This window comes from Dendrobates tinctorius, unplaced genomic scaffold, assembly GCF_039654945.1.
Source record: "Dendrobates tinctorius isolate UK_male_01 unplaced genomic scaffold, ASM3965494v1 ptg000203l, whole genome shotgun sequence".
Taxonomy (NCBI): domain Eukaryota; kingdom Metazoa; phylum Chordata; class Amphibia; order Anura; family Dendrobatidae; genus Dendrobates; species Dendrobates tinctorius.
In genome coordinates this window covers 18,032,044-18,056,091 of record NW_027361870.1, presented here as the reverse complement: position 1 = coordinate 18,056,091, position 24,048 = coordinate 18,032,044, and the positions used below count along the sequence as shown (strand labels likewise).

The window sequence follows — 24,048 nt, the reverse complement described above, 5'->3', positions numbered from 1 at the left end:
CCTGTCCTAGGCCGCCCCTCACCTGTTGGGCTGCTGCATGCCAGGTCCTCTACTTCCGTATCTTCCAGTGTTGATTAGGCATCATGAGGTCACGTGGAGCGCAGTGCACATCGCTGACATCAATGACCCGTGTCACACTCCACATGACAGCTCCCGGAGGAGCGGGCGTGCAGCTGCGGCAGCAGCAGGACAGGTGCGGGGTGAGAACAAACCTTTATTCATTTTAATCCCCTTCCTATACTCCCAAAGAATACTGCAAAAGGGCAAATCCGAAATTGGAAAATTTGCAACAAACTCTATTCTTGACCCATAAATACCATGTCTCCGGACATTGTTTTTTATCTTAATTGTATTTCTCCATAAATAAAGAATCTGAAGCATTTTTCTTAAAATTTTGCAGTGCACCAGTTTTGTAACATTTGTACTAGGAAATTTACTAAACAAATTCGTAGCCCCGATGTTACAGTTACACTAGTCAATAGCACGTGTGCAAGGTGACAGGGCGAATAGTAACACTCAAAAAGAAAAAATCTTAGTGCAGACCTAGTCGGGCCAGATGATTTAGGCAGTACAAAAACGATGATAAAAGGGTTTTATAGAATTAGAAAAAAACAAGTCAGTACAAGTTTATTGTCTGTGTGAAGAATTGGTTCAAGAGAATGAGCTGCAATACCACATACAACCAGTAGGTGGTGATATTTCATAAAAAGTTTAAAAAAAAGCTAATAATATGAAAACAGTAGAAACTTCTTTATTTCTAAATGTTCTAGGAATATTTGAGTGTAGAGCCAAGAAAATAGAAATTGAGCCCACTTCTCGATAACTCATCATGTTCTGAATTCCAGTAAAATAATGTACTGCCAAAACATAATATAATAAGTTAATAACATAATTTGTCACCATGGCTCTAGGTCTATTGTGCCAAAACCAGTTAAAGTGGGTGTCCATCTCAGACAACCTCTTCTTTTTTCAGTTGATGGGGCAGAAATGCAATACCAGACACAGCATACAGACAAAAGCCACATTGTTTCTGGAAGAAGCAACCATGTTCAGCCAATTTCAAACAGCCCCTTTAATTGTTCTGGGTCTTTAATAGAGATGAGCGAATTTGTCCTAATTTTGGCCCCGAATCTGATTTTGCCATATTCATTCGAACCCTATTCATGCCGAATGTTTGTCTTATGATCGGTTCCGAACATATTTGGTAATTTCTACTCCCGTTGACCCTAATGACCTTCGGCTGTGATTGACGAATATTGCAAAATTAATATTGGAATCCGATCGTATTAGGAACCAAATCTGAACAAATTCGCTCATCTCTAGTCTTTAACAAAAAAGCATTTTCTAAGGGCTCATTCAGACGTCCAAGCAGATTGGCTGGAGTATGGACTGCACTGCACTGGCTGCGGGTCTGCCGGCCAGAGCGTGATAGGACCCAGATCCGCGGATGTCTGGATGAGCTGTTAGTGTTCCGCATTTTCAGCATGTGCTAGAAAATACAATTTCTGGCAGAGATAAATAAAGTGGAGTTATTGTGGGTAGTAGCCAAACTATTAAAGGGGGAGTATCAGATTTTATTTTATTTTTACAAGTACAAATGATTTCATAAGCTCTTCACCAATCAATGACTCAGATGGATATGGACACGTTCGGAAAGAATTTTATTTTTTACTTAAATGTCTGTATTTTGGGCTAAAATATGAGCACAAAGTGGTTTTGAAAAGCATAGATAGCAGAATTATCAGGGTATGTGCACACGGCATCTTTTAGACATGGGTGTTACTGCAAAACACACCAGGAAAATGTCTTTTTAAACCCTTTTTCGTGGTTGTTTGCATTGGTTTTACTGCTGACGTCTTTTGTGTGTTTTTTTCATTCATAACTTGAGTTCTCGAGTCCTACCAGCCAGAGAGTGCAGCCTAAAAGAGCACTGAAGATAAATGATGCACTCCAATTAATATTTCCAGAACTTCTGTGCTGTGTAATGTATCTTCAGTGCTTCTTTAGGCTGCACACTCAAGCTGGTAGCACTTGGGAACACAAGTTATGTGGACTTTGGGGACATCATCACAGGTCCTTCTGCACTTCTACACTGCTGCCTGCTTATGATTGGTCAGTGTCATACAGGAGGCAGAAGGACACGCCCCCAGTAAAAAAAATTCTAATAACTCTCACTTGGATATTCCCATCTCCAACATCCTATCCCAATATGTAGTAGGTGTAATAATAATAATATTAGCAAATACCTCCAATTCTAAATGTACTATAGTTCTTCTGATTAGCTATGTCGCTTATACCATGTGCAGGGCATTGCAGTAGATGAGGAGCATCATCTCATGATCATAAGCTGTTGCCGAGATAATAACTGTTCAATTGTTCTACTACTCGAGGCAACACTAGAGCTACAGATAACGCCTAGATCTACAGGGTAAATGCTGTCCTTCATTAATTCCCAGAGACTGTGAAGTCTATCAGAGCTCACTCACTTTACTGCCACTCACTTCAGCCTCATACAGCTGCTGTGCTGACTACAGGGAAGAGCAAGAAGGACAAGTGTGTATGGCCACCCCAAATAAAAGTTTTATGTATATAAAATGAATTTCTACAACATTAAAAAATAAACACATTATTAACTATATCCTCAAGTCTAACCAATAGAAATCAAATAAATTAACAAATTTCCTTTAAATATGTGGGAAATTGAACAGGGAAGAGTGCTTTGCTGTAAGAATTACTTTCATACCACTGTAGCCTTTGGAAGTATATGAGGAAACCACTGAAATGGTTTAACGGGTTCATTTGCGACTTAAAGGGGTTGTCCAGGATTGGGGTCCAAGTCTGCAGTCACTCTACGTAACTGCAGACTTGTGAATCCTCACAGCTTGCTCAGTGCATGCTGTGAGGATTCTCCGATGGCTGATGCCTAGACAAGTGCAACCTCGATCAATACAAGTGACTTGAGCAAGGCCAGACAGATCTAGTCGGAATGTGGCCAGAAGCAGGCAAGAGGACTGAAAAACAGAAAATCCTAACAGCATGCGATGGGTGTCTCAATATGGAAACTGCTGGTGGAACCAGCGTCTTGCTCGGTACCACCAGCGGAACACCTTCACACCACATATACACACACACACTGTATACGCCGTACGCACCACACACACACTCTATATATGCCGTACGCACCACATACACACACTGTATACGCTGTACGCAGCCTCTTACGCGGTACCACCATCGGAACACCGTCGCGAATACGCTGCTGCGGGGATCAGCCGAATGATTCACTGACCGCCACCATCTTGGTACAGGAGGAGTGCATGCGCAGTTTTAATGTGACCGCCACTATCTATCTGCACAAAGATGGCGGCGGTCTGATTTACTGCGCCAGCACGAATTCTGCGCAAGCGCAGTGAGTCATTCGGCTGATCCCGGAGGCCGATATGCGACGTGTCTACAGGCAGAGGAAGCTGGCCACATTAAAAGGGTTTTCCCATGAACGAAAGTTCATTTTAAAAATTGTCTATATCTGACCGTGTACGGAGACAGAGCACAGGGGGGAGACAGCTCAAAAGGGACAGCACATGAGGGGAGAACACAGCACAGGTAGGAGAGAGACAGCAGACAAGGGGGATTGCACATGGGGTAGACAGGTAAAAGAAAGGAGGGAAAAGATGGGAGAAGTCAGGACATGGGGAAAGAGAGAGTGGATAGGTGGGTGAGCACATGGGGGAGAGATTCTCAGCGCTGCAAAGCCTGCCCCCATCGTGACATTACCGCCCTCCCGATGCGATAGCATCGGGCCTCCATCTAGTTTGTGTTATAAATATAAGAAAACTATGGTAAATAAACATAAAAGTTAAAATCCCCTCTATTTTCCTCTTTCACCAATAAAGAAATTAAAAAATGAAAACATTTAAAAAACATATTTGGGATCATTGTGTCCAAAAAAATCCTGATCTTTAAAAAAAAATACAATAATTTAACCAGTACATTAAAAGATGAAAAGAAATTTTAAAAAAATGAAAAATCATAATTTATGTTTTCACAAAACTCAGAAACGGGTAACACAAACATTCTTTTTAAACAAGGTTCTGAATTTTTTTTGACCATTAACATATCAAAAATGTTTCTACGTCTAGTATCGTTGTTTTGGCCTGGGGACACTCCTTACTGCCATATCACTTTTACAGCAAAAATGTCCGGGTCCTTAAAGGATTACTGTCCCCAGGTCCAGTATTGAGTCTCTGCCGATGTCTGCAGTGCTGACATCACATGGACAGTGCACCAGGCAATAGCCGAGCTCGGGGGGCTCGACCCACCTACATCAACAGCTGCTGAGCTCAGTCACTGTCTGCAGTGATGTCGACGTGACAGCAAACTCCAGGAGCGGCGGCTGAGACTCAGTAGTGGACGTGGGGAGAATAAGTAAAGCCAGCTTTGTTTTTTTTTACTACTAACAGAACTTATAGGAAAATTTTTCTAAAAGTGGACAACTCCTTTTCGTGACCCTATAAAATTTAACTATACATCTGCTCCTGTTAGCAGTGGCGTAAAGAACAATACTTACAGAAATGCCAACATTTTTTTTTTTTTTTAATAATTGCAAAACATCATCAAAGTTGATAAAAAAATGATACTTCCCCTTTAATATTAGACATTAGGCTTTATAGGACATGGATGTGTTGCCTACCTTGGCTGAAGCTTCCCGTTCCAGTTTTATGGGGCTCTGAAGGTGAAAAGATTATACACACATCAGCATAGACTATGAATAGAGAAGCTGTATATATGTTATAGACTATGCTATCTGATAAGTCCGTGCACCCCTCCTGGCATAGGATTTATAAAGACACAAACTGAAAATGCGGAACACTCATCTAACAGACGGAACGTCAGAACGGCTCAAAGTTCATCATCTGACTTAGGCATTATGGAAGAATATTATGTGACAAGTGTTAATCCCATCTAATAATCAGAAAGAAAAATGCCTCATTGGTAACATAAAGACATAGAAACAAACATTTGGAGAGATTCACTAAGCAGTGGTCAAGATGGGGACAGAAGCCCATAAGGAATAAATCAACATCAAGGGTTATAAAGTTGTACAAACACAACATTTATCTGTGATCCACAGGTTGGTTCATAAATGTAGGATCTGAGGGTCTGACCGCTTGGGCCCCCAATGGTCCCGTGTCCCCAGTGTCAATGCAGCGGTAGGACAAATGGATCTGCCATCGATGGAAGTGGTGGTCACAGAATGTGCACTATTGCTACCATACAGCCCTAGGTGTGAATGTGGCAGTAGTTACACATGTGCAATACCATTCACACCAGGGACACAGAACATCTGTTTTTGTGATCAGTGGGGAGGTTATAAATGTTGTTTGTGGGATAACCCAATTAGGTAATAACCTGTATTTATCTACATACAGGAGGACACACATACATTCATTCATACAAGGAAGAGTAGAAGAAGCCTCAGCAGAACAACTGGAGGCCACTAGCAATCCTGGCAGATCCATGCTCCTGTGCAGTGGTTACCTAAATGGGAGTTTTCAAGAATTAAACAAAAATAAATGACCAATGAAAATGTAATTGTAAGAACATTCCTAAATACCTTTAATTAGTAAATCACACTTTTTTGTCAAGGGAATAAATCATAATATAATTAAAATAGCTACTCTCTTGTTACACTAAAAGAAACCTGAGAAGAACCTTCCTTCATGCGCAGGAAGATATGTTCCCATGGGTATTCTGAGCGAATACTGGAGAAACCAGGAGTGTTGAGGTAAGAAGAAGCTGCTCACACTGCTGTCCACCCTGTCTATCTAATTAATAGTGGAAATACCAGCAGTGCCGAGGTAAGAAGAGGCTGCTCACACTAATGTTCACCCTGTCTTATAGATCTAATACAGGAAGTACCAGGAGTGCTGAGGTAAGAAGAGGCTGCTCACACTACTGTTCACCCTGTCTTATAGATCTAATACAGGAAATACCAGGGGTTTTGAAGTAAGAAGAGGCTGCTCACTTTGTTGTCCACCTTGTCTTTCTGCTGCAAAACTGGAGATACAAAGGGTGCTGAGCTCACACTGCTGTACGAGAGTGCTGAGGTGAGATGTTCGTACTGCTGTCCACCCTGTTTTTCTCTGGTCTAATACTAGAGATACGATGGTGCTGAGTTGAGCTGTTTGTACTGCTGTCCACCCAGTCTATCTGAATAACTATAAAGGATATAAGTATCTACAGATCACAGCATTGGAGCTTTCCACTGTACATGCTCACAGGCTGGTGTCCTATTATCATTCTAGTTCAGGTTTCCGGCAGAATAATATATATATATTTATAACTATTTCCTCCCTAGACAAAACAAGTTTGAATTGCTAATTAAAAGTACGGTATTTAGGAATTTATTTAAAGTAACATTTCCTTTAGTTATTCATTTTTTCCACTTCTTGTAAACCCCCTTTAAGTCAACTGATCAATATAACTACCTTATTACCATACTTAGCCCTTTCCTGGCATTTGTATTTATAACAATATGTCAGTCAATAACCCTACGTGATAACATATTGGTGGCTTGATAGGCCATTAATGTTATTTCCTGGAAACCTCATGTAAAGATGTTGTGTGACAGCAAAATAAGGGGCCTATACCAAACCCAGCCTAGTGGCAAGTGTGGCGCTGTTTCTGGAAAATGGATATATTTTTGTCTTGTTTCATACAGTTCCTTTAAACCTATATATCGTACTTGTCAATCTTCATCCCTCCATTGTATACTTTCCAGCAGTGAGAAATGTTATGGTATGTCCTGGAGAATACTGCGAGGCTACTTTCACATTAGCGTTTTTTAGCGCTGCGCTTCGTGCGCAGTAGAAACGCATCATGCGTTTTGTATGCGTTTGCTTTTTTTTAGGCGCATGCGTTTTAACCAGCTTCTAGCCATGTTAACTCTTAAAACGCATGCGATTTTAAACGCAGGCGTGCGCATGTCCATGCGCACACCTGCTTTCCCATAGACTGTAATGTGATTTTTTTGCGCATTCCGTGCGCAAGCGTGCGCATGCGTTTTTTTGAGGCAGGTCAGACGGACCAAAAATGCAACAGCTTGCGTCCGGCGCGCCTAGGCGCACACTACAAAAAAGCATGTGCACGAAAACGCATACGAACGCGTGCATATGCTAGACCATGCGCCCCCATGTTAAAGATAGGGGCACAGGATGCATGTGCATGGACGCGCACGAAGCGCAGCTTTAAAAAACGCTAGTGTGAAACCAACCTTAGACCATGCAAATGCTACAATACGACACATACTGTACTTTTTTACACTACTATTGCACTTGGCTCCAATGTACAGTGTATGTAAATGTTAAATACACATGCTGTCATCTTTCCTAGGACTACTTTTTTACAATGTATTTAGAAGAAGATGATAAAACGACTACAAATTGCAGTTCTGTCTGGATCATCCTTAGAGAATCTCTCCTATTGCGTCAATATGAAGAATAAATGTCTCATCGAACACTGGCACAAACCATGGCTTGAAATGAAGGCACCACAGTTGGTCGGATGCACCAGCAGCAGATTATTAGGGATGGACACGACAAGCGAACATGCACCAACACTCAGCAACAGAGAAATGGCCGGTGGCCAAGAATGGATTCCTATAGTGAAATATTCGAAAACGAACACGTTACATGATGTTATGATCTAATAGTGTTCCTTTAGCAACAGGTGGACCCAACAAAAGAAACCCCCAAAATGGTCAATATAATAAGAATGGTGAAGATATGAAAAAAGATAATAAAAAACTGTATTGAAAACACAAGTCGATGTGCAATGGCAATGTAGGAGACAGGTGTACACACAATATATAAAAACGATTAAAAAACATATAAAAAGTGACATGTGCAAAAAGAAACTGTTAGGCTGTGTGCACACGCTGCGGAATTTGCTGCGGTTCCGCAGCGGTTTTGGCCGCTGCGGACCCGCAGCAGTTTCTGCTGCGGTGTACAGTACAATGATTCCCTATGGGAATCAAAAACCGCAGTGCAGACGGTGCGGAATTTTCCGCGCGGATTATCTGCGGTTTTCAATCCGCAGAAAGAATTGACATGTCAATTCTTTCTGCGGATTCTCCTGCGGTTTGCCATCTCCTCCATTGAGGAGATGAAAAACCGCAGGGCAAAACCGCAGAGCAATCCGCAGGTAAAACCGCAGGTCTTTTGACCTGCGGTTTCACCTGCGGATTGTACAAAATCCGCGCGGATGAATCCGCACCTTTTCCGCAGCGTGTGCACACAGCCTAAGGTGTAAATCTATAGGCACAATACTGTATATTTATTTACTGGCCATATAGTTGCATATATAAGGAGGATATCTGTTGTGGCATAATAACTAGCAGGGTAATTAAAGTGCTAGAAGTGCACATCAAAAAATATATGTATATATAGTCATATGTGATCAGGTAATCTATTGTAGCATAATAGCTAAAGAAAAACTGAGGTGCAGGTAATGTGCAGCAGCACATATATATCACAGTATCATATGACTTGTTGATCACACAGTCAGTGATTAAATGGAGTACAGACAATATATATGGCAGTATACATTAATAAGAGTCAAGAGATGAGTGTGGCGCTCACCCCGATGCGCGTTTCGGTATATAGCTTCATCAGGGGTACTTATATATGCGACTATATGGCCAGTAAATAAATATATTATAGCTATACCTTACAGTTTCCTTTTGCATATGTCACTGTTTATCTGTTTGTTCACTGTTTTTGTATATTGTGTGTGCACCTATTTCCTACATTGCCACTGCACACCTACTTGTGCTTTCAATAACGTTTTTTATTATCTTCATATGACCATTCTTATTATTGACCACTTTACGGGTTTTCTTTTGTTGGTTCTGCATATCTTAACTCATTGTTCCAAACACCATTTCCAGCAGATATACAAGTATGTTATCTTTATTCCCACACTACTGTATATACGCAATGATAGAGACACTTTATATACAGTATATGTACACACATTATCTGCTCATTCTTTATCAAATTTTCATACTTTAGCAATTGGTTTAGACTGGATATAGAACTAAATATTGTATTTACGGTATATGTTGGTTCAATAATTATAAGAGGTACGGTAATTACAAAATTATTATTTATGTTTCTTTATACGGACATAAAAAGCAACGCAGCAATATAGTACCTTACCTTCATGGGTGCAAGCTGTATAGGTGTGATACAAGATGGATCCACCATCGGTTTGGGCCGATTGGCTGTGTCTGCCAGCAAACTTTGCCATTGTTGGGGAAGGCCAATGAACTTTTGCTCTTTGTGATCAAATCCAGTGTGAACCCTGTGTTCAAAGTTTGAAGGCCCCGATATTTCAATTTTTTTCTTTTTCTTTCCAAACATTTTGGGCAATCCGGTTAAACCTACAGAGAAAGATGACGTATTCTTAGTGAGTTTTAAAACTATGGGGAAAAAAAGACCAAATAGTGCAAATTAGATCCCTTGTTATGTTTCCTCTGGGGTTGGATCAGGTCACCTCAGAGTGTCGTGCTCCTCCATTCACTCATATTTATAAATGTCTATGTCAGTTGCACCCAACACTTCACGAACCTTCAGATCCAATGAAAAGAGTGAAATTAGAAAAAGTTTACTATCACCATAACTGGGAGAAAGTTCAAGCGAGAGTTGGCTTCTAATACTTTTCTAGGCATTTCAAGACCTTTTAATCTTATTTTTACATTGAGGTCACTCAAAAAGGTTAGTGGTCACAAGACCCACACTGACCTGCCCGTTTTCAGGAGATTTTTTTTTTTATCATTCATGCCCCCTTGTATGCATTTATTGTTGATGAAGAGACCAGTACTGTACAGTCTCAAAATATCTAGGAAACCAATAAACATCCACTTCTTCTCGAGGGAACTGTATTCCTGAAGCTCCAATAGTGAAGCTTATTTTTCTCATTTCTACATACTCTGCATATTCTTAGTAGTGTAGGACTGCTAACCTTACTATCGGGTGTTTCAAACTGTTTATTAAAGTGAATCTGTCATCAGGATTTTGCTAAGTAAACTACAGGCATTGTCAGGTTGGCAGTGTTACACTGACTAAAATGATGGGGTGAAGAAATCCGTCTTGTGTCAGAGCATGAGCGCCTCATTAGCGGAAAACTTCTAAAAATGATTACACAAGAACCAGAAGACGCATTTCTTTAACCCAGGTATCAGTTTAACACTGCCAACCTCACACTGTCTGTAGTTTACTTAGCAAAATCCTGCTGACAGGTTCACTTTAAGACATAATCATGGGCATTCTGCTGATAGTATATGGAGGTAACATTAAGTATAGAGGAAGAGCACAGACTTTTTTTAGCATCAAAATACAATTGTCACACTGCAGCACTGCAGGTAAATGCAAATTCCACTAGATGGCAGCAGAGTGGAGGGAGGGCTGAAATCCCGCTCAGAGCAGACCAGCAGAACTGCAACGAGGCTACCACCAGGTGGAAGCAGAATAGTCAGACAAGCCGGGTCGATACCAGAGAGTAGCGTAGTACCAAGGGGAATCCCAAACACAGAGTCAGAGGAGCACCAAAAGGTCAGTCTGTAGCAGAAGTACCAGAAGGAAGAGAGAGAATCTGGTCAGAGCCAAAGCAGAGTCGAGTACCGGGGAATCACAGGGACACACAGAGTCGGGACGGGTAAGAGAGGAATGAACAGACATGGGCAAAGACAGCTAAACGCAGCTAATAACAGAACTGTGTTTTTTCAGTAATTAGTGCAGTCCTCAAGAATTTTTCCATTGACAGCCAGGTTTACACATGGTCTCACGAGTTACACCCATAAGCCAAAACTATATTTCCTAAAAACGGGGGCTCTTAAGCCAAAACTGCCCAGAAGAAACTCCTACTGCGCCAACAATTGACAAACAATCCAGCAATATCATGACATGCTTACAAAACCCTCGACAGGCTTCAATTCACATCACAACCACACAGACATATATAGTATACACACCTTGTAGCAGAATATCACAAAACCCGTTTACCAGCTTTTATTAAAAAAAAAAATAATCTCACAGCACACATCTTAGGGTATTTTAAGCCCAGAGCGCAACCAAGAGAGTATACATGTCTATACAGGGGTAAGCAGCACATTAGTAAATAATTAATAATGGCGAAGTTCCTTGTTCCAGGCTCTAATCTATCAGTAAAAGTGAAGACCGGAGGACCCAGCAAGTCTGTTCATCACATTGATGCTCCATTTTCCCTATGTTGGTCCTCCACACATAATAGCTGATGCCAGGGTGTTCGAGAAAAAGGCATTGTGTGATCAGCTAATTATTAGGAACAAAGGGCAATGGTACAAAAGGTTACTGCCTCGCTAGCAAATTTTTGGAAGACGTTTTTCCAACTGAATTACAGTTTTAATCATCTGAATGGGGTTGTTTGGCAGAGAACCCAAGAATTTCTGAAAGGGTTCTGCTACATGGTGACATCTCTGAAATGATCTGCTTCATTTATTCACATCATGGTTTTCCTATTGTCCCATGACCATTTGTACACAGGTGTCCATAATAAAAAGGGGTGCACATCCCACAGAAGAAGCTAATGTGGCTGCAATATGGCCGCTGTCCAGATTTGCTTCCCCATGCTTGTATTGGAGATGACCACCTGTGTAGAGATTGCCCTCTTCAGGTCCCACAATGTTAGAAAACAAGGCTGTAGAGAATTAAATAAAAGATACACAAATGGATAATGAAGGAAAAGAGCAAAAAGCAGGGGCATACCTGCAGTTTGTGCAGGAGTTACAGTTGCTCCTGGGTTCAGGTGCTTGACGGGCCCAAAAGGTCCCATTTGGCCAAATAAGACCAATACTATTAAAAACCTGTGAGAAACGGGAGCTCTGTTGGAGATTTTGCTCAGGGGTCCACAAGCAGTAAAGATGTCTTTTACTAAGAATTTCACTTCCTTTCATATGTCGTAACTCTTCCTAAATATCGGTTTTCTAATAAACTCTTATTACCTGCCCCACGCCTAAAAGCTCATCTCTATGTCATCTAGCCTTCTGTTGTGATTCTGGCTCTGCTACATCTAGTCTGGAAACCAGAATCGGAAGAACTGAGCAGCGCATGTCATCGGTGGGGGTGGGGGAGGGCAAGGCTACCTCTGTGAGTGACAGCAGTGTGAGAATGCATGTTCAGATCAGACTTCATTCTCTTCCTCTGCCTGGTCCTGCCGATTCTTTGGATCGCTGTGCCTTCAGCTGACAAGTGCTGCGATGTGCTGCATCTTATTAGTAAGCAAATTGCAGGGCTTGTCAGCTGAAGGGACGGCACTTTAAAGCATCGGCAGAATCAGTCTGTACATGACAGAGCTCAGATCAGGCTTCACTCCCCTTTTGCATGGTCCCTTATGAAGCTTTAAAGTACCGTCCCTACAGCTGACAAGCCCTGTGATATGCTAATAACAAGCAGCGCTTGTCAGCTGAAGGCACAGCACTTCAAAGCATCAGCAGGTTACATGCAGAGGAAAGAGAAGTCTGATCTAAGTATGCATGCTCACACTGCTGTCACTCACAGAGGTAACCTCGTCCCCACCAATGATGTGTGCTACACAGCTGGTCCGATTATGGTATCCGTCCCAAAAGTAGCAGAGCCAGAATCACAAAAGAGCACTATATGACCCACATAGAGATGAGCTTACAGGAGCAGGACTGGTACAGGGAGTATATTAGAAAGTTATTAGAAAAAGTAAGGACATATGGAAAGGAGTGAAATTAGTAGTGGAAAATCTCTTTGCAAAAAGTGTTCTTGTGCCAATTTAGGGGTGAAGCACAAGAAAGTGGGGTTCAGGTGAATATTTACTTTGGTTCCTTACTCACCTGCTTAACATATCGTAGTGGATGCCTTTCTTGGAAAATATAATTTTATAGGTTATGAGTATTACATTTTGGAGATGGGTCTTTGGCCCAGAGAACTAATCTGATGTGGAGTCAGGAAGAAATTTTTCTTCTAACATGGGGCAATTAGCATCAGTCTCATTGGACTTTTGCCTTCCTCTGAATCAACATGTTAGGGTAGGACGTGGACTTGTGTCTTCTTTCAAACTATCAAACAATGAAGGAATTCTGTACACGTGTAGGTTAATATCTCTGGACCGCCACTAGCGCAGACGTGATATGGAGCCCAGCAGGCGCTTTAATAGAGAAGTCAAAAACTTTTTTTTATTGCGAGGGGCACTGTTGTTGCCATACGTGGGAATGAATAGAAAGATCATCCTAGTAGTTATATTGTGGTTTGCACAGTTTAGGAGGGCAAAAAGCTGCTTACAACTTCCCTTTCAGGTCCAGCTAGCAGAATACAATCCTCGTGAACAACTATATTGTTGCCCCAAAGGAGGTAAAATATAATGAATCATTTATTTAATTCAAGCAGGCTGCCACATCAATGCAGTGACATTACTCTCCATGAAAAATACATTTAAGATCTCCACTGGAAAGCATTCCCTTTACTCACTCCGCACAATAAAATATTTATTTTCTGGCCAATATTGTATATTCACCATGTATATTTAATATGCCAACTTTTAGAAAGCACAGAGATACTCATTATATATGCTCTGTTGCCAAACCATTTTAAAAGGGAACTGTATAGTGATGAGCGAGTATACTCGTTGATTGGGTTTTCCCCCAGCATGCTCTGGTGATCGCCGAGTATTTTAGCGTGCTCGGAGATTTACTTTTTGTGGACGCAGCTGCATGATTTGCGGCTGCTGGACAGCCTGAATACGTGTGGACTTCCTAACAAACAGGCAATCCCCACATGTATTCAACCTGTCCAGCAGCCACAAATCATGCAGCTGCGTCGACAAAAAGTAAATCTCCGAGCACACTAAAATACTCGGAGATCACCAGAGCATGCTCGAGAAAACCCGAGCAACAAGTATACTCGCTCATCACTATAACTGTACTATGAAGAAACTTTACAGAATAAGCTGTTGTGTGTTTATGAGGAATTACTCCATTACTTTCCATTATGTGTCTTCTATCATGCATTTTCACCAGCTTTCCTCTCCATATGTTCTATCTCTTAAATGGTTTGTGTCTCATTTTGTTAAATGGGTAAAAAAAAATAATCTCCCTGTTCTCCAGAAAGGAGGGATTTTCAATTCGATTGTGTACTGCTTGTTGCCTAGGATACCAGCCACCTCTGCAGTCTATCAGAGGTGGCTGATTTTTTTTCTTTAGGAAAGGAGAATGCGCTTACCTGCTCTTTGCTTTAGATGACCTAATTCTGGATCCAGCTACCTAAGGTGCCCTTGTGCTCCCCGCTAATGCTGTAGAGGCAAGCAGGAAGCAAGCAAGCAGAGGAGAGCTGCACTACTGAAGATACAGTTGTGGCCGAAAGTATTGACACCCCTGCAATTCTGTCAGATAATACTCAGCTTCTTCCTGAAAATTATTGCAAACACAAATTCTTTGGTATTATCTTCATTTAATTTGTCTTAAATGAAAAAACACAAAAAGAATTGTCCTAAAGCCAAATTGGATATAATTCCACACCAAACATAAAAAAGAGGGTGGAAAAAAGTATTGGCACTGTTCGAAAAATCATGTGATGCTTCTCTAATTTGTGTAATTAACAGCACCTGTAACTTACCTGTGGCACCTAACAGGTGTTGGCAATAACTAAATCACACTTGCAGCCAGTTGACATGGATTAAAGTTGACTCAACCTCTGTCCTGTGTCCTTGTGTGTACCACATTGAGCATGGAGAAAAGAAAGAAGACCAAAGAACTGTCTGAGGACTTGAGAAACCAAATTGTGAGGAAGCATGAGCAATCTCAAGGCTACAAGTCCATCTCCAAAGACCTGAATGTTCCTGTGTCTACTGTGCGCAGTGTCATCAAGAAGTTTAAAGCCCATGGCACTGTGGCTAACCTTCCTAGATGTGGACGGAAAAGAAAAATTGACAAGAGATTTCAACGCAAGATTGTGCGGATGTTGGATAAAGAACCTCGACTAACATCCAAACAAGTTCAAGCTGCCCTGCAGTCCGAGGGTACAACAGTGTCAACCTGTACTATCCATCGGCGTCTGAATGAAAAGGGACTGTATGGTAGGCAACCCAGAAAGACCCCACTTCTTACCCAGAGACATAAAAAAGCCAGGCTGAAGTTTGCCAAAACTTACCTGAAAAAGCCTAAAATGTTTTGGAAGAATTTTCTCTGGTCAGATGAGACAAACATAGAGCTTTTTGGGCAAAGGCATCAACATAGAGTTTACAGGAGAAAAAGAGGCATTCAAAGAAAAGAACACGGTCCCTACAATCAAACATGGCAGAGGTTCCCTGATGTTTTGGGGTTGCTTTGCTGCCTCTGGCACTGGACTGCTTGACCGTGTGCATGGCATTATGAAGTCTGAAGACCACCAACAAATGTTGCAGCATAATGTAGGGCCCAGTGTGAGAAAGCTGGGTCTCCCTCAGAGGTCTTGGGTCTTCCAGCAGGACAATGACCCAAAACACACTTCAAAAAGCACTAGAAAATGGTTTGAGAGAAAGCACTGGAGACTTCTAAGGTGGCCAGCAATGAGTTCAGACCTGAATCCTTGTTAGCGTGGGTGGTCTGGAGAAGGAACCTCCGGGAGTGGACCCTCTGAACCGTGGCACCGAGGGGCCCCGGGCGAGCTGCCAGATGGAACCGTTAGGGACCATTAGGAGCAGGCCAAGGGGTTCAAGTACCACGGTAGCCGGTACCAAGAGGGGCGGCTCAGGATGGACCGGAGTAAGACTGAGACTGGAGTAAAGAATAACAGAACAAGACTGGAACCATGAGGCTGGAATGAAGAGAGACAGAAGACTGGAACAGGAGTAGGAACACTGGAGACTGGACTGGAGTAGGACAGCAAGTACACTGAAGGCAGGACTGGAGTAGGACAGCAGGAACACTTTAAGCTGGACTGGAGCAGGACGGCAGGAGCACTGGAGGCAGGACTGGAGTAGGACGACAGGAACACTGGAGGTAGGACTGGAGTAGGACGACAGGAACACAGGAGACAGGACTGGAGTAGGACGGCAGGAGCACTGGAGGCAGGACTGGAGTAGGACGACAGGAACACTGGAGGCAAGACTGGAGTAGGACGGCAGGAACACTGGAGGCTGGACTGCGGACGAGAACAAGGAATACAGGTAGCAGAACTGAGAGGCTGCTGCGGGGAGCAGCCGAGAACGGAACTGCAGGAGCAGAGAGCACACGATGAAGCGAGGCCAGAGTGCTAGGAAACACAACGATCAGGCGCCTCCCACAGGGGGAAGCGGCCTGATATGGCCCCGTCTGGTCAGCCATTGGTCCAAAGGTGCTTCCGGGTCAGGGCACAGCCGGAGCATAAGAAGCAGGAAGGAGGCACGGCCGCGGCCTATGGCGCTTGCGCATAGCATGCAGGGAAGGCATCGGTCGCGAGCCCGTCTCAGGTGACCGCCGCGGCCGTCGGGTGGAGAGAGGCTGTGGCGTGGGAGCGGAGGCCGACTGCGGCGTGGGAGCGGAGGTCAGGTGAGTATGGCGGAGCGATGTAACAATCCCATAGAACACCTGTGGAGAGATCTAAAAATGGCAGTTTGGAGAAGGCACCCTTCACATATCAGGGACCTGGAGCAGTTTGCCAAAGTAGAATGGTCTAAAATTCCAGCAGAGCATTGTAAGAAACTCATTGATGGTTACCGGAAGCGGTTGGTCGCAGTTATTTTGGCTAAAGGTTGTGCAACCAAGTATTAGGCTGAGGGTACCAATACTTTTGTCTGGCCCATTTTTGGAGTTTTGTGTGAAATGATCAATGTTTTGCTTTTTGCTTCATTCTCTTTTGTGTTTTTTCATTTAAGACAAATTAAATGAAGATAATAATACCAAAGAATTTGTGTTTGCAATCATTTTCAGGAAGAAACTGAGTATTATCTGACAGAATTGCAGGGGTGTCAATACTTTTGGCCACAACTGTAAACGATTAGATAATTAATTTGCAATTTAATTAAAGACAGGGAAAGGAGACTAGCTGCTATGATTTCTCCTATACACAGCACGACACACTGAAAAAGATCCCTGTTCCTCATTCCATAGTTAAACACACAACGAGGAGTATGGGGAAAAATTATACAGCAGTACTGAGCAGCGTAGATGTGAATTCAGCTCTGGGGAGAGGTAAAAGACTTGTTTGAAAGATCAGCATAACCTTTCTGGGTCTCCTCTGCCTGTGTTATTTTTCTGCGACTCGTTCTCCTCCCTCTCTCATCTCCTTAGAGTACAACAGGTAGTATAACTTCACACCTAGCTGTTGGTCTGGTCTTCACCAAGACTGAATTGTATTGATTTTTTTTTCAGAGGCAATGATGAGTTCAGAAGGCAGAGAGGAGGAGAAGAAGTGGCTTCTAAGTGATGAAAGAAGCAGATTTCACTGGTAAGCAATATCCCAAAGTCTCTTATATTAGCCTCAACTCTTAATTTATTGCAACACTTATGCACAAAGTATTAACTAATGTGGATTTGATGAGATGCTACCGACAATAGCATCTTCAGAAATATATTTACTTAGAAAATTGGTGGCGTATTCAATACTTATTTCACCTGCTGCACATTATATATACCGTACATACACACACATACACACTGCTCAACATTGAAATTGCAACACTAAGGAAAAGTCATGGGATTATGTGTACCACAGCAATGAGAAACATGATAATGATATGCCAATTATGAAAAAATGTAAAGAACATTTTCAAAACATCTTGATGTACTCAGTATCGAGTATGATGGCCACGTGAAAAAATCCTGGTACTTACATGCCTTGGCTACTAACAATGAGGCTATTACTGTTCTGCCACATTGAATGCATTAAGGGCAAATCATCAAGATCCAATGCTGGCAGCTTCTTTTGCTGACCAATGATGTCCCAGATTTGACCAATAGGAGAAAAGTCTGGAGACATGTAGGCCATGGTAGCATGTTCCGGACACACAGGTCTTCTCACAGCAGCATAATTAAAACGCGGAATGGCATTCTTGTGTTGATAAATGGATCCTGGGACCCTTTAGACACCAAATCTCTGTAAAGTCGAGATGCCAGAGTACCAGGAGTAAAGGCTAAAGTGGTCTGACCACCATACATTGAGCCACCTCACACCAGGAGTAGGACCTGTTTGATACTCCTATGTGAATATCTCACCAAGGAGTTGTTCTAGAAAGTAAGTACTGAATTTTATATACATTTTTAATCCAAAGTTGCACATTACATGTTTTATAATGGTGGCCATTATAGATAAGCATATGTTTAACGATGTGTGTGCAACGTGTTTGAAATGCAGTAAATAATTTGGAGCTCCCCGGAGCTTACACTAAATTATCGAAGTCTACATGTCAAGTGAGATGTTTTTATCTTGATTTTTTTTCTAAAAAAAAAAGTCCACCTGGCTCCAATAACCATGTCTGTGGCAACAGGTGACCCCTGATGGCATCATTGGGGAGCATACCAGACATTGTGGAGTGAATTTACAACAAAGGCCAGAACAATCTAATTTTTAAGATGGAAAGTTAATTAAATATAATTCACTTAGCACTTACCAGTCAGGTAAATCATCCTGTGCTTCACGTTATTTCTGGAGCTGTATGGGATTTTTCAGAGACGTATGAGCTCACTGATGGCTGCTCACTGGGTAAAAATGAGCAGCCCGCTCCCTGCTTCTAGAGATTCCAGTAAAAGTGCAAACGATAGCACAATGATTCGAGCGACCCTGTCCCATCGCTTTACTGGAAGTTGTAACTGGAACATTGTTACATTTCAGCCGCAGTCAGCTGCCTTTAAGAAAAAGTTTTGCCGGTGTCCGGCCCATCCCTGACACAGGGGCGCGTGTACAAATCACAGCACTTCCAACCAAGCATGTAATGTAAGAGGGTTTTTTTTGTTGTTTTTTTTTTACATGATACACTATGCAGTAATTCTCCTATTTTGTAGTATCTTTACAGAGAATTAAGATTTTATGTTAATTTTTTCTTTTATACTTTTTTTATTTTCTATATTAGTATCTAAATAAAAGGCAGAATTTTCACACTGGCCATGTCATGGATTTGTCAGAGGATGCAGAACGTTGCACTGCATCTGTCTGCAGAAGGTCTCAGTAGTTTGCTTTGTACACTTCTGCCTGGTCCTTCTGATGCTAGGAACCAGTGGCAACCTCCCCCGGCTCTAATGGTCACACCTGGATCTTGGTGTTTATAACTCCAAATCCCTGTTGGGAGTTGCGGGCGATATTTTCTATTTGCACTTCCTTGTTGAGGCTTGGAGCTGTAACAGTCTGCTAGCATCCTCTTTGGAGGGCATCGGTGTTTCTCTCCGAGTCTACTCAAGCTAAGTGTCTCCCTTGTTTCGTTTATCCTAGCTGTCTTTAGTGTTAGTGGGGATCAACCAGGGTTTCCCCTTCCTTCCCTATGCAGGGCTTACCACCCCTTCCTTCCCTATGCAGGGCTTACCGCTAGGGACTGGCAGGGATTAGGTATCCTGCTCAGCGATAGGTGCGGAAGCTATTTAGGATCTCTTAGGGCAGACAGTGTGACGATAAATCTGCCTAGGGGGTCTCCACTCCCCACTTCCCTAGTGTTGGACCCCCCTTCCCCTTATCCCTTTGTGTTGCACTTAGTCTGTCCTACACTGTGCATGTCTGGCCACTAGGCCTTATATTACATTTCCACTTCCTTAAATTTCAGCAGTCTCATTATTATCACACTTAGGATTACAGTTAACACCCCTATGTACTATAGGATTCAAATTTCACAATAGGTGATAGTCACAGCTCACCTCCTCCCCTACCTTCACAATGAACTCCGCACAGAACAGAAGATGTCTAGTAAATACTTGTAAACAAACAAGCAGGATCAGTGCCTGTCTATTTTGTAGGTCCATGTGGCTGCTGAAAAGCACTGGAATATGAGTTTAATATTAGGCCTAGTGGTGAGGGTGAACGCTGCAAGATTTATGCTTCTTTGCATCATTTCTTTTATAGATAGAAATATGGAAATTGAACAAATATCAGAAAAAAATACATTTACCGGAAAAACAAACAAATAATCAAATTCTGATGACACATTCTCCTTAAGGGGACACCATAAAATGGCCTTTGCACCATAGGCTTGTAAACACTTGATATCAAGTGAGCTGTACAATACAATAATAATACAATAATACAGCAGATGTGACAAAGTCACTGGTAAAGTACTGGAGGGGAGATATATGTCACTACGCTTAATGGCGTCAGTGTTGTGAAACTCAGAATATTTTCATCCAACACACTACAAGCTATGAGGATTAAGCCAAGTTGCATAATGGTCTGTTTTTTATGTGGACATCCATAGAGTGGGTGGGAGGATGGCCACCTTATCTCCACCTGCAGAGCCGGCACCGCCGTGTGCTGACAGGACCTGTGTGGTGTCACAGTCATGTGATCAGTCACGTGGCCAGAGGAGTCACATGGTCTGGGGATGAAGTAACTGGTCTCCAAAGGCTGGAGTTGTCAGTGGCTGGAGGGGAACACTCCAGAGAAATGGTTTGTGTTTTTGTTTATGCTAACCCTGAGTGGGTTGACCCCCACGAATGCAAGGACTTTATCTAGTGCTACGGTTTTGTTTTGCCATTTTTCCCAGAGTGCCGTGTTTATTTTGTGCTTAAACTTGGTTTATGCCGTGTCTAGTAAACCAAGTGCATCTTTAAAGCCACAGTGTTCCCTTCACTACCTCCAGGTGCAACCAAGTGAGCCGCTCTACCACACAGATTAAAAACTTTTATAGAGCTGTTTTTAGGTTAGTTTGAGCTTTTCGACAATATATGGTGGTATTGAAGCTAACCTGTCATCAGGATTTTGCTCAGTAAACCACACACACTGTCAGGTCGGCACTATTATACTGATTAAAATGATACCTTGGTTGATGAAATCTGTCTCGTGGTTGCTGTTTAATCTTTATTTGCAGTTTCCAGTTAATAAGATTTGGGTCGGCCTGTGGATGGGGCTGTGGGCCGGGCTTTATGTGGTTCTCTGGCCTCATCGTCATCATTCTGGGATTAAATGACAGGTCACTGAACCTTCAGGTGCCAGCCTCCTATTTTAAATATTGCGCATTTAATATTCTGGTCTTCAAAAAAAAAATTTGCTTTAACAAGATAGCATCGGCGCGTGCGCAGTAACATCTATCGGCAAGTGATGCTCTCAATCTGCACATGTGCCGCCCACTCTGTTCCGGGGACCAGAACGTTGCTATGATCGGCGGTGACTATTTCTTGTTCTTGTGCACGCTCCCGTACTTGAAAGTGAAAAACAATTTTCAATTTAAATTTACGATCAACAAATTAAAATCCAACATTGCTTTTTAGTTGTGGTTCATCAAAAATTAAGTTCTCAGTCCACTTCTCACCTCTGCTTAAGGCCAAGCAATCAACAGAAAATGACTTACTGTTTAAATCAGGTTTATGTGCTAAATGTTTTTTTTTCAGCAATTTTTTTTTTACAAGTCACAATCTTTATTAAAAAATAATTTAAAAAATCTTGCTATTTTCTCATTGGCCATTGGGGATTTTTTTTAGACTCAAAATTTCTGATGTTTCAGGAAACAACACATGCACACAGTCACAATGAGCAAATTCTGACCCAAACTTTTTTCTACTGGTGCATCTAATGAGTGTGTACAGAGGTGAGGGAGCAGGGTCAGCTGTGACACTGTCTATTGTGATGGTGGAGCCTGTGTTATCTGCTGTGTATTGAGAAGTTACCTGTCATTGTAACTCTGCCTTTGATGACAAGGAAACTGCTGTAAACTCTTCCAGGAAAAGACAGGAACCAGCAGCAGAAAAGAAAAAAGAAGCGACAGGCGACACCACTTCTGAGCAAGTGTGTAATCATAAAAGGTGCAATGTTATTACACTTACTTCACAGTAAAGACAGGAAGTGAGAGTCTAAAAAAGCCTTAGAGAAAAGTGTGAAAATTGCAACATTACTAATTCTGTTTTTAAAGCACCACTCCATCATTTGTTTGTTATTTCTTTGCTGGAATGGTGCAACTAATCGATGTTCCCTAATCCTAATCTTATACTTACTATCTTCAGCTCTTTTAGTCGCCACTCTGGACCTGCACTGCCATCTTGCTGTTAGGGCCTGCGGAATGCACCAAGTAATAAAAGAGGAGATATGAGGTTCGTTCGCAGCCCAGGGTCCACCGTGCAGAGAAGGAACCTGCTGCTGAGTAATGGCGGAACAAGATGGTGGATGAATGCTTGCTCACACGTGGGTTAACTTCACCCAGTGTGAATGGAAGCGAACTCTGTTGCTTCACAGAGCCGCTAAAATAAATGCCGGAGGAATGGGGTCTGACCGGTGGAATCGGCCACAGTGTTGTTCAACGTAAACTTTGCCCATGGTAGCAAGGATGCCCAGTCATCCTGCCTTGCCAAGACAAAGTGTCGTAGGTATGTGACCAGAGTCTGTTGGCCCTCTCTACCAACCCGTTCGTCTCGGGATGATAGGCCGAGGAGAGATTCAGCTCAATGCTGAGGAGACTACAGAGTTCTCTCCAGAACCGAGACGCAAACTGGGGGCCCCAGTCACTGACTACCTTATCTGGCATAACATGAAGGCAAAAGATATGTTTAATAAACAGTGCTGCCAGCCCCCGTGCAGAAGGTAACCTCGCGGGAGGCACCAGATGCACCATTTTGGAGAAATGGTCGGTGACAACCCAGATAACCATGCTGCCCCTGGACTTGGGCAGACCCACCACGAAGTCCATGCGACCATCTCCCAGGGCCTGTCCGCCACCGGCAGGGGGTGAAGTAGCCCAGCGGGTCGTTGCCAGAGAGACGTGTTCTGGGCGCAGGAAACGCACGCCCGAATGTAGTCTTCGACGTCACGTGCCATATGCGGCCACCTGTACGTTCTCGCCAGGAGCTCAGTTATCCGCTTCGTCCCGAAGTGTCCACTTACTCTGGACGCGTGAGACCAAGAGAGGACCTCCAGTCGCAGACGGGCAGGGACAAAAGTCTTGCCTGGCGGCACCAACTCTAGGGTGACCAGAGCCACGGCCCTCAGGCTCTCGGATAGGACGATCAGCCGAGGCTCTGTCTCCTCTTCCAAAGACACTACGGAGTGAGAGAGAGCGCACCGGCCCGGACATTCTTCTCACCGGACAGGAAATGAAGGGTGAAGTGGAAGCGGGAGAAGAAAAGCGACCATTTGGCCTGGTGAGAATTTAGCCGCTGGGCCATCTGCAGGTACACCAAGTTTTTGTGGTCAGTATGTACCTGGAAGGGGAACCATGCCCCGTCCAGGAGATGTCTCCACTCCGAGAAGGCCAACTTCATTGCCAGCAACTCCCTGTCCCCGATAGAAAAGTTCCTCTCCACCAGCAATAAGGTCTTGGAGAAAAAGAAGCAGGGTTGCTTCCGACCTTGAGCACCTCTCTCTGGTGGGAGTCCATATCTGGAGAGAAGATGAGGATGTCATCCAGATAGACAACCACCGAGGTGGAGAGCATATCCAGAAAAATATCATTGACAAAGTCCTGGAAGACAGCCGGTGCATTACAAAGACCGAAGGGCATGACCAGATACTCATAATGGCCAACCCTGGTGTTAAATGCCGTCTTCCATAGGTCCCCCTCACGGATGCGTATCAAGATATAGGCCCTCGCAGATCTAATTTGGTGAACACTCTCGCTCCCCGTAATCTATCGAGCAGTTCCGATATCAGGGGCAGAGGATATTTGTTCTTAATGGTGATGGCGTTAAGACCCCTGTAATCAATGCAGGGACGCAGTTCTCCATTCTTCTTCTGGACGAAGAAGAATCCCGCCCCCGCTGGTGATACCGACTTCCTAATGAATCCTCTTGCCAGATTCTCCCTGATGAATTGAGACATGGCCTCTGTCTCCGGGAGAGACAAGGGGGTAGACTCGACCCCGGGGAGGCTCAGCACCCGGCAAGAGGTCAATAGGACAGTCATAGGG

The 24,048-nt window shown here is 43.1% G+C and overlaps 1 protein-coding gene across 6 annotated transcripts in view; it reads right to left on the bottom strand.

The window, feature by feature from the left end:
• The window catches only part of PAK5 (p21 (RAC1) activated kinase 5), a 276,113-nt gene that overhangs the window by 108,741 nt on the left and 143,324 nt on the right, over nt 1-24,048 (bottom strand). For 5 of the 6 annotated variants that reach the window (XM_073553844.1, XM_073553843.1, XM_073553848.1 and 2 more), the window contains 2 exons: nt 9,219-9,442; nt 4,691-4,726 (listed from right to left, as the gene is read on the bottom strand). In XM_073553844.1, the coding sequence (XP_073409945.1) occupies nt 4,691-4,726; nt 9,219-9,442 (260 nt within the window). The remainder of the gene's footprint in view (nt 1-4,690; nt 4,727-9,218; nt 9,443-24,048) is intronic. The other variant, XM_073553845.1, reaches the window with a different exon arrangement.